Here is a 15,006-nt window from a genome sequence, read left to right on the forward strand (position 1 = left end):
ATGGTAGCGCTCACCTTGTCTTCTCCGGACAAGCTTTTTTTCCGGATTCCCCAAACAATCGGAAAGGGGATTCATCAGAGAAAATGACTTTACCCCATTCCTCAGCAGTTCAATCCCTATACCTTTTGCAGAATATCAGTCTGTCCCTGATGTTTTTCCTGGAGAGAAGTGGCTTCTTTGCTGCCCTTCTTGACACCAGGCCATCCTCCAAAAGTCTTCGCCTCACTGTACGTGCAGATGCACTCACACCTGCCTGTTGCCATTCCTAAGCAAGCTCTGTACTGGTGGTGCCCCGATCCCGCAGCTGAATCAACTTTAGGAGACGGTCCTGGCGCTTGCTGGACTTTCTTGGGCGCCCTGAAGCCTTCTTCACAACAGTTGAAGTTCTTGATGATCTGATAAATGGTTGATTTAGGTGCAATCTTACTGGCAGCAATATCCTTGCCTGTGAAGCCCTTTTTGTGCAAAGCAATGATGACGGCATATGTTTCCTTGCAGGTAACCATGGTTGACAGAGGAAGAACAATGATTCCGAGCACCACCCTCCTTTTGAAGCCTGTTATTTGAACTCAATCAGCATGACAGAGTGATATCCAGCCTTGTCCTCATCAACACTCACACCTGTGTTAACGAGAGAATCACTGACATGATGTCAGCTGGTCCTTTTGTGGCAGGGCAGAAATGCAGTGGATATGTTTTTTGGGGATTCAGTTCATTTGCATGGCAAAGAGGGACTTTGCAATTCATCTGATCACTCTTCATAACATTCTGGAGTATATGCAAATTGCCATCATGCATACTGAGGCAGCAGACTTTGTGAAAATGTATATTTGTGGCATTCTCAAAACTTTTGGCCACGACTGTACATACACACAGATTTTCTCCATTATTTTAGCGTTTCTTAAATACACACACAATTATGTCCTCCATTTTTAAATGTTCCCAGATAGACCCTGGCAAACAAACACGCAGACAAAATATTTCAAAGGCGAAACTAGTCATTTGTTACAAGTTCATACACTACAGAGGAACTCTGACACAGACAACTATGCTTTATTATGGTACGCATAAGTTAAGACATCAAATGACAGTGCTGTTACAGGCAGCATGTTTTTAAGTACAATTGAATAGACCCATTTTATTCCAGTGCATCCACACCTTGTTTTCTTACTGTGTTCGGTGTTGAACCACATGTGCATCCCTACTTTTATCTGGTTCACTGTGATGAGTGAGGAATGAAGTGAGTGCGGAAAGAGGAAAACACAAAAAGGGAGAAAGAGGAGAGAGGAAGTGATAGGACCATGCAGCTTCACTCTTATGTATTTATTTTCATCTCTGGGACCCCTGGCTCCCCCTGAACCTGGATCCAAATGGACGTGGAGCAAATAGTAATTTTAATAGATTTTAATAAATGTTATATGGACATTTTCAATAAAATTGACGTTTTGCCCTCATATGTATGCATGGTCTATTGTGTCTTGTGTTGATGTTGAAATGAAAGAGAAAAACACTGCTCAAATCTAGCAATGGAACCTGGCCACAGTGCACTGAATAAGTTGCTGTATGTAGTAGGGTACATTCTACATTCCCAGCACTATTGAGCACATAGAGAATATGTAATTGATTGGAATATTGTATCACTGACTGTAATAATGACTACTGACAGAAACATGCGATGGATGTTGGGTTCAAAACAAATGGGAGCAGCTTTCCACTAGACACTGATCTAATATCAGTTATGGGTTTTACAGGTTCGTGTGCTTGGGTCGTGGCATAAACCCCGTCAATTTCTACAATCTTAAAATGTCATTTTTAAACCTAACCTTAACCACACTGCTAACCTTAAATAACAAAAAGCAAATTTTTGTAGCCAATTTTGACTGTAATCTGATTTCGTTGGTGTGAAAGCTAGTAAACAAATAGCTAGTGGAAACCCTGTGCTTGTTCATTGGTGTTGGCCAGGCCAATCAGAGAGCACGTTGGTGTTCTGCATCTGTACGTCCATCTTGATTGGCTATTAACGTACATGTGATTTTGAAAGGTTTCCTCTCCAGAATGTTGTGGAAAAGTGAAACCAGCCAGGTCAGTCTGAAACAAACAACTTAGCTAGTTAGACAGCCCGTATCATCACCAGCTAGGACGTACATTTCTCTAAAGTGCGATATTTAGTATCTGTGATGTCTGGTCACGGCCATGGTGGGCACAGCCACGGCTGCTGTGAAGACGAGCACGAGCCAGCGGAACGGGGCTTGGAGTATGCACTGTATCAGCGCATTGACATCGAAAAACTGCAGTGTCTCAACGAAACAAGAGAAGGCGATGGGAAACTCGTGTTTAAACCATGGGATCAACGGACTGACAGGGAGAAGGTAATGTTGTCGACTCCTTGTGTGTATAGTACATCTCAATGTAACCTTTTTTGAGGGCGTAGAAGCCCTGAATTATCATCTGAAATGATGAAACTCAGCTGTGACAGCTGCCATTTTGGCTCGTCGGTAAAACAAACGTTGCAAAAATGTATCGCGTAATTGGCAAGGGAAATTGGTATGCAGCGATACTGCAGTCAAGGCCAGACTGGATGATATAATGCGCCCTTCCAGAAGTCATTGATACACATTTACTTGTAATATTAAAAACCCATGATGACTTGTTTTGTACACTGAACGAAATATGTAACTTACACAGGTGGTGGAACATTTTGGTGTCAGTGAACTTTTCTTTAGAGCTGATCTGGACCTCTTCCATTAGTGAAAGCCAACTTCTCATAACCTTTCTAATGTGATGAAGGCCCACTGTTAACTTTCAAATAACTGCTATGTGATAAACTCTTTATCTCATTAATTCTCTGGAAACGGTCTCTGACCTCTCTCTGTAGTTTGTTGAGAGTGATGCTGATGAAGAGCTCCTGTTCAACATCCCGTAAGAACCCCACCCATCAACCCCCTTTTCACCTTTTTCTTATCCTGTAATATTAACTTCAAACTTGTTTAATCATATTGTCTTTTATGCATTCTGTCACAAATCATATTTTTCTCAGGTTCACTGGAAGTGTCAAGCTGAAAGGGATAATCATCGCCGGCGAAGACGATGAATCGCATCCTGCTGAAATGAGACTGTGAGTGAGTACTGTTTCTGCCTTTCAGAAACACCTTGGGTCCTGACTCTGGGATTGCATTGAGCCAGTGTAGCATGTATCAACTCGCTCTGAGATTTGATATGATGCTTATTACTCACGACTCAACCAGGGGAGTAGTATTCATTGCAAAACGGGTCACAACAGAAAATGTTTTGCAACGAGTTTCTATTGGACAGGTTCAGGTCGTTTTGTTCTGTTTGCTTTCGTTTGGTTCATAGTGAATACACCCCCAGCTCTGGGCAAACTGAAAGGGCAAGTAGCTAACGTATTGCTCTGTCAGTGACATTTGGCTCACTCTTCACACAGTGAGACAAGACAGCTAGTGACAATTAGCTAGCTTCCGCTACATTGACATGGAACTACATTTATTTATTGTCAGCATGTGTGGTTTTGATAACTGTTTGTCACTTTGTGTTGTTGCATTGTCCGTGTAGGTACAAGAACATACCCCAAATGTCCTTTGATGACACAGGCAGAGAACCTGAACAAGCCTTCCGTCTCAATAGAGATCCACTGGCTCAGCTGGAATACCCAACTAAGTAAGAGCAATAGAAGCGCGCACATACACTAAAATAGTATTGTTTTCCTACAAAAAAATGGGGTTTGGTCACTGCTCACCCATAGACTATTTTCGAGACAAGATAACAAAACATTTGTAAAAAATCACATTTCAGTTTACTGTGCCTAAGTATCCACCCAACCTAAAACCCACTAAACGAATCAACCCTAAATGATCATTCTTTCCAGGATTGCCCGTTTCTCCAACGTTAATCACTTGTCCATTCACATATCACGGAACTTTGGGACAGAGTCCACACGGGTCTACTACATTGGGCTGAGAGGGGAGTACTCCCAGGTGAGAACAAATTAGACCCACCTCCAGTAAATTATCTGAGGTGCTGAATTTATTTGTTTCTTATCGTTCTATTGATTTGCAGAATTATGTTTCACTTATGTATCAGGCTTTACTTTGACTGTTCCATGTTGTCCATTTGTTAAATGGCAAAACACCTCACCTGTGTCTCATCTGTTTTGCTTTCTTCCTCCCAGGCTCACAGACATGAAGTGACGATCTGCAACTACGAGGCGTCCGCTAACCCTGCAGACCATAAAGTCGACAGCATCATCCCACAAACAAATTTCATCTCCTGAGAGAAAGGAGGGGTGGGAAAGTTGCATTGACAGATATGGGTCAAAAGGAAGTGGTGATGGATACTTAGGCTTGGTGGGTGAACTTTCTCATTGGAGGTCAGATATGACTAATACTGAATATCAGTGTCTAATCTAGATTTGCTCAGTTGTTGCACTTATTGTACCACAGAGTGGAGGCTGAAAGAATTGAGTCAGTTTTGATTTGGGTAATGAATACATTTAACGCCACTCACTGGTAACCTTGTGATAAAGCATCAAAAGCTTCAGTGCTTTTATCTAAAATATATCTGGAGACTGTGCCACCTAGTGGTTTGTTGTAATATGACAACTTGTCTCAGCAAAACTGGACTGACTCCAATGTCACCTGCAGTGGGAGATCACTCACATTCTTTCTCATCCAAGCTCTGAATGGCTTAGCAATAATGTGAACATTTTGACACAACCAAAGTAGATGAGCATAAGGTTTTCATTTGAATAGATTAGATTTGACCCATATACCCAAGTGAGTTGCTCACTATACCACACTGCTTCCTTTGACACTCACCAAACACAAAAGCTATTTAACTCGTGATTTCATTGCATTATTAATGAGGTGTCACATTGCTGCCAGTGGCTGAATGTGATTGCTTTGTCCAACATGTTGGGAATTTGAGGAAAATACTGTATGCCTAGTCTAAGGAATAGAAAATGCCCTCTGCTGTTGTGTGTGTGATGAAATTATTTGAAGAATAAAGATGTTATACACGAGAATAATAGTATTTTTTTAAAAAACATTTTATTGTGAGTATTGAAGTGTAGATTTTGGCGTGCTAAAAGGCTACAGTATTGTTATTTGTATTGAAAAGATGCTCTTTGGATTTGGTATAATATATTTGTTTAGTGCAAATTGCATTATCAATGGATCAATTGATGGCGGGGTGTACAGTGCAGGCACGAGAAAGGGTGTGGACATTGTGATGACGTCACTAAAAAGAATCCCCGCCCTTCTACACCAGTAGCGGAAGTTCCGTTGAGATTCTGGGACAGCAAGTGGTGAGTGTATGAATTTGTATTAGCGGGCCGCGGTTTTACAATACTCCTTTACCCCATCCGAACCGAACCCGTATGGGCCTTTTGGTTACCGCTTTGGTTGAAGGGCATGGGGAAGTGATGTATTCAAATACCTGGTAGAATTTAGCTCACATGTCAATCGAACCAAGCTCGAAAGAGACCGGAGGGCAGTGTACTACAGATTGCTGCTCTGTGGTTAGCTTGCTGGTCATCATTGAGTATTTGAGGATGTGTAGCCAGCTAAACAGGATTAAACTGACTGCTTGGATGTAGATGGCTAGCTTATCAACGTTTTTGAAACAATCTAGCTAGCGGCTTTGCACTTAACCTCTCCTGAATTTCCCCATCGGGTTGCACAACGCAACGGCTGTGTAGCAGCGAGCTAAGATGCATCTCTCAGCCCCCCCATTGTTTCTTCATAACCTTCCTTTAGCTAGCTACAGTAACTAATTAACAACATATCCGTACCCTCGATCGCTAGTTGTCAATGTATTGCCACATATGTCTACGTCAAATAATTAAACTAGCTAATATATTACGATAACTGACGTGTTGCAAGTAGCCACACCAGCTAATGCGTTAGCTAGCATGCGTAACTTGGTTTACTAATAAAATCAGGGGTGTAAATCATTAATCCAAACAGTGTAGTTTTCAACTAAAACGATATTTTCTATTGGGAAATTCCAGGTATGTCCCTCCCCGATTCGTTACGTTTTTAAGAAACATTTTGCAACAGAATCGGCGGAATTAATACACCCCAGTGTTGCTGGTTCTAGCTGGCTATACTGAACTGCCGCATATTACTCGATGCTTGCCTGGTGGCTAGAATTTACGCACCGGGTAAACCTTACAGGGTTTTTATTCCCGGTAACAATTGCGCTTGACTACTGAGAAAATGGAGCCACTATCTGCTGTAAATGCAAGTAAATAAAGGGCCAAGGCGGCACATCATTTTGACGCCAACAACTGAACCAGTCAAAGTTTGGTTTCTGTTTAATGCAAGTCAGATGCGAACGCGTGATGTTGTAGCGGTGCATGGACGGCATTGTTTGTATCATCCATAGAAGGCTTGCTGAGAGAGCTGACCGTGAAATCGGTGCATTTCCTTCCATCCATGCTTAGCTATTTAACAACTGCTGACAGGGGATCATGGAAAATCAATGCAGGACAAGCAGCGATTTCGCCTTTGTCTTTGAAGGGACTGAGGATTTTTGCCTTGCAAATACAATTACAGGCAGGCTAACGTTAAGTGACGGCATAAAGTCAAAGATTATACAGGCATGCAGGAACAAAGCCTCCACTTTGTCATTGATGCTAGTATCCAAATCACCAGCGAGGGTTAGTGCTATCCGGGATACTTGGGACGTCCCTAAACTTTTACATAGCCCAAGCCTAACCCTTACCTTAACCATTTAAAATCTTAACTTCAATGGGGTAGGGATGTACCAAGGATCCCGGGTTGCAAGGACAGAGTGCTGTAGGCTTACCTGCGTGGGGGAATCATATAGCTTGGTTGTTTTGGAGTGGGACAAAATTAACTAAACAAATATTAGCTATTCATTACCACTTGAAGGTACAACCTTTTTTTTAATGGTAGGCACTAAGCCTATTGAAGTGTACAATAGCTGACAAGGAAATGAGGCAAAGGCATAATGAGCATGCGTGTCATTGCAGTGCAGAAAGTTATTGTGATGCGCGACAAACGGTCCTGTTCTATCTCCCTGTTGAGCCTGTCATTCTCATTCTCCTGATTTGGCTCTTTCTCTGTCTCCCTTTGCTTTCACTAACTACAGGTCATTAGGTGGGTGGAATTGTAACTAACTCAGTGTTTCATCTCCCTGAAGGTTTATACATGAACCACCTCCTCACTTTTCCTTTTTCATTTCTCCTCTCATAGTTTTTTCTCTTTTGCTTGCCTCAATCTTTTTTCATATGTCGCTCAACCTAACGCTATGAGGGTATTAAATGTTGACTTTGAAAACAATATGCTCTAGCTAGCCGATATCCGTTTTCTGTGTATAGGCAGTGGCGCTGATACTAGCCTATTTGCATTTTGGTTAATAACAGATTTGCAGTTAGGAGTGCATTTAGTTAATGAGTTTCAGTACTTCCTGACTGAGGAGATTACTCTCAGTACTCAGCCTGTCTCATTGGTTCATAGCAGCCATAAACTGCGGCATGCACAGGTCTTTAGTCATCATGTCTGTCCCTATGATGAATAGCAGCATTGATAACCAGCCACATCATTGATATGCCCTTCCCCCTCTCTCTAGCACTCCTTACAGTGTATGTGTGGCAACAACATGTCTGTGCCGCTGCTCGCCGAGGCTGTGACGGTGTCTGGGACAGAGAAGGAGACCGCTGCGGTGAGAGAGCACACCAACACCATAGTGTAACTTAGGGCATCCATCAGCAAATTTGGCCACTTATTGCTAAGCTTGCCATGCTGAACCTAATCTGTTCAGAGGTTCTGTGAACTAGGGCAGGGACGATACCAGTATCACAATAGTCCTATAAAAACCTGCTGTATATAAAATATTGTCTGCTTTGAATTGGAAAATAAATGTGACTCTGGATGACATCATAATGATGTTTGTTTCTAACATTAGGGCATTTTCCTTAAGAGGATAGATCCGCTTTGTGTTTTATTTACTTGCCACGATACTAACGAGTATTGTTATGGTCCCGGCCCTACCGTGAACCCACTGGGCAAAAACTGGTTGTTTCAATGTCAAAAAAAGAATCTATGCGATGACGTTGAATCAAGGTGGAAGACTGATTGGATTAGCAAAAATGTAGTTATTTTTCTTTCACTCAACTTTTTACCTGTCCGATGAAGTGACATTTTTGTTGATTTCACATTGAATTCACATTAGTTGTCAACTCCACCAAATGTAAATAAAAAACCGTTGAACTGTGCTATGTTAAAATATTGTCGCTTTAAGGGATAACAAACACTTGAACCTGGTGTTCATATGCAAATACAGTGCCGTAGCCAGTAAACTGGCATGCTCTTTGATGTTCATAATACACCATTACCCAATGTAAAACTGTCAATCTCACTATCTCTACCACAGGTGATCTTCCTTCATGGTTTGGGTGACTCAGGGTGAGTTTCCTGTCTTAAGCTTCCCAGCATTTCACAAACACTTTTTTTTCTTGCGGCAAATCGAAGTTCAGTAGCAGATGTCGGCGCTCCTTCGTCAGTGATTTGACAACAGTACTACTCCTAGTAAGATTGGGAACCATGGACCGGATTCTTCAATGAAGTGTTTGTCATTCAACAAAAAACTGTTAGTTTTCATGCAAATGTTTTCACTAGAGAAATACTGCACCAAACATCTTAGTTAGATGTAAAATGGCGTGACTAAGACCTCCCCGGCAAAAGCGTCAAATTGAATTACAGATTTCCTGACTATTTTGAGGAAGTGTCTATCAACACTTCTATGGTCATTGATGTATACTGCCTATGTTGCTACAGCGTCTCAAGGACAACTTATTTGTATTGCTTTTAAAATCGTTTTAATGATTTTTTTATCTTATTAACACTTTGTTTTAGCTAGCTATTTGTGTGGGTAGCTATCAAGTAAACACAATGACAGCGTCTCAAACAGTAAAATTTCATTTTTTTAAATTGTTTTTCAAGCGAAGGTCTTGGGATTATGCGAGGCACAGACGTTCGCTTTGCCTAGCCGAGTTCTGCTAGGAGCAAACCCAACCTAGTATGCTGCGCCTTTTATTCTCTGTATAAATCTAATAGCCTAATCTGTATCAGGTCTTCCCTGTGGCTCAGTTGGTAGAGCATGGTGTGTGCAACCCCAGGGTTGTGGGTTCGATTCCCACGGGGGGCCAGTACAAAAAAAACATAGAAATGTATGAAATGTATGCATTCACTACTGTAAGTCGCTCTGGATAAGAGCGTCTGCTAAAATGACTAAGATCTAAAATGTATAGAGTACCACTTTCTCTCTCTGAATTGCTCTTCCTCTTCTCAGGCATGGCTGGGCAGACACCATGACTGCTATCCAACTGCCACATGTAAAGTATATCTGCCCCCACGCGTAAGTCTTTGTATTATCTTTCATATGTCCTGACATGTTTTATTTCTCTTCTTGAGTGCCTCAGTTTCTGGAGTGTTGCCGTCAGAGTCGAATCTTATCCTTGGTAGTCTCTTATCTTTCTATACAACCATTTAGTCCTCGAACCTAGTAGAGCATGTGTCCATTGATTCATTTGTTTCTCCACAGGCCCAGAATCCCTGTCACTCTTAATATGAAGATGACCATGCCTTCATGGTGAGTCATGTTTGCGCTGATCTAAAACATTTCCCATTGGCCAATGGCTTGACTGTAAACTACACTTCAGTGGAAAAGAGATTTCCTTTTGGTGAGAGATTTTGTGAACATGGAATTCCTTCAAAGACACGCACGCTACCAGGATACCAGGGGCACATAAGATGTACAGTGAGCGCCAAAAGTATTGGGACAGTGACATTTTTGTTGTTGTTTTGGCTCTGTACTCCAGCACTTTAGATTTGAAATGATACTATGACTATGAGATTAAAGCTGACAGTGCACTGTAATTTGAGGGTATTTTCATCCATATCGGGTGAAACGTTTTGAAATTACAGCACTTTTTGTACATAGTCCCCCCATTTTAGGGGAACCAAGGTATTGGGACAAATTCACATATGTGTATTAAAGTAATCAAGTTTTGTATTTGGTCCCATATTCCTAGCACGCAAGGATTACATCAAGATTGGGACTCCACAAACTTGTTGGATGCATTTGCTGTTTGTTTTGGTGGTTTCAGATTATTTTGTGCCCAATAGAAATGAATGGTAAATCATGTATTGTCATTTTGGAGTAACTTTTTTATTGTAAATAAGATTAAAATAAGTTTTTAAACACTTCTACATTAATGTGGATGCTACCATGATCACGGAAGGTCCTGAATAAGTTGTGAATAATGATGAGTATGATATTAATGCGTCTAACTTTCACTCATTTCAAATCCAAAGTGCTGGAGTACAAAGCCAAAACAACAACAAATGTCACCGTTTCAATACTTTTGGAGCTCATTATATGAGATGAGTATTACATCGTCTGAACATGGATCTGTGTGTTTCTTCAGGTTTGACCTGATGGGTCTCAGCCCAGATTCTCCAGAAGACGAGGCTGGCATCAAGAGGGCAGCGGAGAACAGTAAGTCATTCAGTGTGACACAAGTATTATGCATGTTATAAAGACTGTGTTCAGACCCCTTGAATTTTTCCACATTTTATTTCGTTACAGCCTTATTTTAAAATGGATTAACTAATTCCCCCCCCCCCCCCTCTTCATTCTACACACAATACCCCATACTGACAAAGCTAAAACAGGTATATAGAAATATTTGCCAATGTATTAAAAAAAATTAAAAAGCCAAGAGTCTTCTTGGGTATGACGCTACAAGCTTGGCACGCCTGTATTTGGGGAGTTTCTCCCGTTCTTCTCTGCAGATCCTCTCAAGCTCTGTCAGTTTGCATGGGGAGCGTCGCTGCACAGCTATTTTCAGGTCTCTCCAGAGATGTTCAATCGGGTTCAAGTCTGGGCTCTGGCTGGGCCAATCAAGCACATTCAGAGACTTAAGCCACTCCTGCGCTGTGTGCTGAGGGTGGTTATCCTGTTTGAAGGTGAACCTTCACCCCAGTCTGAGGTCCTGAGTGCTCTGGAACAGGTTTTCATCAAGGATCTCTCTGTACTTGACTCCGTTTATCTGTGCCTCGATACTGACTGGTCTCCCTGCCACTGAAAAACATCCCCACAGCATGATGCTGCCACCACCATGCTTCACCGTAGGGATGGTATTGGCCAGGTGATGAGCAGTGCCTGGTTTCTTCCAGATGTGACGCTTGGCATTCAGGCCAAAGAGTTCAATCTTGGTTTCATCAGAGCAGAGAATCTTGTTTCTCATGGTCTGAGAATCCTTTAGGTGCCTTTTACTCCAAATGGGCTATCATGTGCCTTTTACTGAGAAGTTGCTTCCGTTTGGCCACTCTACCATAAAGGTCTGATTGGTGGAGTGCTGCGGTTGTCCTTCTAGAGCTCTGTCAGTGACCATCGGGTACTTGGCCACCTCCCTGACCAAGGCCCTTCTCCCCCGATTGCTCAGTTTGGCCGGGCGTCCAGCTCTAGGAAGATTTTTGGTGGTTCCAAACGTCTTCCATTTAAGAATGATGGAGGCCACTGTGTTCTTGGGTACCTACAATGCTGCAGCCATTTTTTGGTACTCTTCCATAGATCTGTGCCTATTAACATAACCATGTTAGCTAAAACAGTGTGCATCATAACTAGACATTGGGTATATTTTTCTTTTGCCAAAACTTGCCTACCTGGTTAAATAAAGGTGAAATAAATCAATATGTTCAGCCTCTGTTTTCACCCTACTTTTCCACAGTCAAAGCCATAATCGACCACGAGGTAAAGAATGGAATACCCGCCAATCGTGTGATGCTTGGAGGGTTCTCTCAGGTGAGGTCAATCGCTCTGATCGCTCTATTTTTCCAGTTCCTGATTGTCAGTGATTTTTCAACATTGCTGTTGAAACTGTGTAAACTATGTGAACCATGAACAACATCTTCATAGGTCTAAACACATTTTACCCCCCCCCCCCCCTCTATTTTTCACTGTCTCCCAGGGTGGGGCTCTGTCCTTGTATACCGCCCTCACCTGTCAGCAGCAATTGGCAGGTGTGGTTGCTCTCAGTTGCTGGCTGCCGCTTCACAAGAGTTTCCCACAGGTACATTTACACAGCTTACTTGTTTCTCTACAATTTCTGGTACTCAGTCCCCTGAACATTCCACAGAGCTGTTTCTTTTATTACCGGGCTGGATTCTTCTCTCCATTGCTCTTGATGATTTTGCTGTATAGATATGAATGAACTGAATAGGTCATTTGACGTTAGAACCTGGTCTTGGTCTTCACTTTTTGCTTTTAATTATTGAATGTAATGGTCTGTTGTGCCCATTAGGCGGCGAGCACCAGTGGGAATAGGGACATGCCCATACTGCAGTGTCATGGGGAGATGGACCCCATGATCCCAGTGCAGTTTGGGGCCATGACGGCCGAGAAGCTCAAGATCATCGTCAACCCTCAGAAAATCACCTTCCGGACCTACCCGGGACTCATGCACAGCTCCTGTCCTCAGGTAAAAGGGGATTTTGGTTGTAACATGCATGAGTATCAATGTTCTATGTGTGCTAATGGTTTTCTATGAGTATCCATGGAAGTATTCATGATGTTCGGTTTCTTATACGCTTCTTTATTGTGATCTGACAGGAGATGGCAGCAGTGAAGGAATTCATTGAGAAGCAGTTGCCCCGAATCTGACCTCACCTCAACCCCACTGTGACTCTTAGACGCTGACCTCTCACCTCTGACCTGCCATTCTCTCACAGGAAACAGCCATGAGCACCGCCCCCTCCACACACACACACACACACACACACACACACACACACACAAACACAGTAACACTTACTTTCACATAACATCATAATCATAATACATGCCTCATTCCATAAAAATCCAACGCACATCATACTGGACACACCTTTTTATAAACGCACAGTTTTGAACACACTGAAGTGTGCAAACAAGTCTTCGCTTTGAGGGAGAATCACTGATAAACACAGTACAACCCCTGGGATTCTTTTATCTTACCCAACCCACCATTATCCCCGCTTTCTTTCTCTGAACCTCCACTCCTGTTTCCCTCCATTGCTGTGTGTGTCAGTGAGTGAAGCAGTAAGTGAGCAGGGGGGCTCCTCCTGTTCCTAGATGCCACCCAGTGTCCGAGTCTGACCCAGGCTGAGGAGATGGCAGGTTCAGCAGCCTGTGGTTCTGGTCCTCAGGTCCCGAGGGTCTGGTGCCGTCTGGAGTGACTCTGGTGCCATGCTGCTGTGTATGCTGTTCCCAACGGGTTCACGGCCGCTGGTGGGGTTGTGGTCGCGCCACAGCTACCCATGGGTGCCCCGTCATTCCCGGGTGCCCGTACTTGTGCTGATTCAATTATCTGACGTTATAAAAGCCCAATTGAAATAAAGGAAACCAATGGATCATTACTTTTGCCACAATGTTATGTTCTGTTACCACAATTTAGGGTTATTGACGATGTGTACATTTAGGTGATTTATTTTGTTTGCCATAAATGGGCCATGATAAAACTAAATGTATAAAATCAAACATTTCCATTGCCTGAATCCAAAATGATTGTGGCAGGATTGAATTAAATGTATTAACTGAAAGATTAAAATGATACATTTCATACACCTTTAAGGGCTTAGGGCTTAAAAAAATCTAATTGTTTTAGCTACTTGTATTTGTGTATTGCACTGAAGAGATGTTCAGCAAAGATAAAAATAGATTGATAATGTATTACTCCAGATGGTACCAGAACCAGAACATAAAATGTAGTTCACACAACTCGACTCGTTTGACTGCAGCTCTTCCTAGCCGTTCCCTCTTAGCATCTAGCATTTGACCAGTGAGCCATGTTCCATTCCATCCATGTCCAGCACAAATAAGTTTCCGCTCTCACTGACCAAGGTCATTTTTACTGTCAAGCAAAACTATTCACTCATTTGACAACTTACCTTCACCCACTAATACAGTGTGAAAGGTCAGAGTTAACTTTAACCAGGTCTTGTAATTTGACTCTTAAAATTGGTATGCACTGGGAAGGCTGAGAAAAAAAGCTGTTCCTTTATTAATTGAAGGGTGATAAAAAAAAAAGCATTAGTCTTGAACAACTTGCGGAGCTTGGTCGTAGGACTTTAACTCTGAGTCATTGTGCTAAAATCAGGTGTTCTGTATTTTCCTTTTGTCAATGTTTTCTCTTTATGATGACCTATTCTGTATTACTGAAACCTAATTTAAAATGGTAGACATTGGAGAATAAAACAACTGTATTAATTGTTCTGCTATTTAATTAATGTCTCTTACTCCCTATTTGTCTTATTACATCTTTCCCCATGTCATCTTCCTTGACCCAGCACGTTTACTTTTCACTTGTATTAGTGGACTACATTTTGTATGCTTTTCTCTCTTCCATCCCTTTTTGCCTTCTAGTCCCATCCTATCACCTAATTCCCTGTGGAACAAGGTTGAATAAAGTATCTCATGTCTGTTCTCTTGAGTTCTACTTTGTCATTGTTAGAATTTTTACAATTGTGGCTCATTTGGATCTTTCATTTTGTCTCAATGTGTTTTGTCACTTTGTCATCTCATCATTGTGTCTGTTAATCTGACTGGCTAAAATATGTTGAGCGGCTGTTGGTCCCTCAGGTTATTTTATTTTCTAAGACACCTGTATCTGGAATAAATGATGCAAATAACAGTGCATTTGAACAGTTTTTGTTTTTGTCGAACATGATTACAGTAGTAATGTCTCTGGTCTGTGAACTGTACGTCACATTGTTCAAGAAAATACATGTGCAATTCTTTGTTGCAGACATCTGCAGACCATAGAGAATGATAGAGGCCAAAAGGCCCTTTTAGAATGGGCAGAGCCATTGAGGGCTTCCATTATGCTTCTGCCCCTCTTAAAGTAATCAAAGTAGTCACCTGGGTGGGGATTCCTATGAGTTGTAGCCTCAATGGCGCTGCCCATGCTGTCACAAACGTTAA

At 42.0% G+C, this 15,006-nt stretch overlaps 2 protein-coding genes across 2 annotated transcripts; both read left to right on the forward strand.

Moving 5' to 3' along the window:
- The first annotated feature begins 2,027 nt into the window (after positions 1–2,027).
- On the forward strand, positions 2,028–5,038 carry LOC115173459 (PITH (C-terminal proteasome-interacting domain of thioredoxin-like) domain containing 1). Its single transcript, XM_029731533.1, has 6 exons — positions 2,028–2,369; positions 2,876–2,919; positions 3,038–3,115; positions 3,571–3,675; positions 3,884–3,992; positions 4,187–5,038. Exons 1-6 carry the CDS (start codon positions 2,178–2,180, stop codon positions 4,286–4,288), a joined length of 630 nt encoding a protein of 209 aa, XP_029587393.1. The 5' UTR covers positions 2,028–2,177; the 3' UTR covers positions 4,289–5,038.
- A 210-nt stretch (positions 5,039–5,248) lies between these two features.
- On the forward strand, positions 5,249–14,729 carry lypla2 (lysophospholipase 2). The gene is made up of 10 exons (XM_029731532.1): positions 5,249–5,320; positions 7,612–7,704; positions 8,416–8,447; positions 9,334–9,399; positions 9,586–9,633; positions 10,472–10,542; positions 11,777–11,850; positions 12,017–12,118; positions 12,350–12,526; positions 12,658–14,729. Exons 2-10 carry the CDS (start codon positions 7,627–7,629, stop codon positions 12,706–12,708), a joined length of 699 nt encoding a protein of 232 aa, XP_029587392.1. The 5' UTR covers positions 5,249–5,320; positions 7,612–7,626; the 3' UTR covers positions 12,709–14,729.
- Positions 14,730–15,006: the final 277 nt, after the last annotated feature.

Source organism: Salmo trutta, chromosome 34 (genome assembly GCF_901001165.1).
Source record: "Salmo trutta chromosome 34, fSalTru1.1, whole genome shotgun sequence".
NCBI classification, from domain to species: domain Eukaryota; kingdom Metazoa; phylum Chordata; class Actinopteri; order Salmoniformes; family Salmonidae; genus Salmo; species Salmo trutta.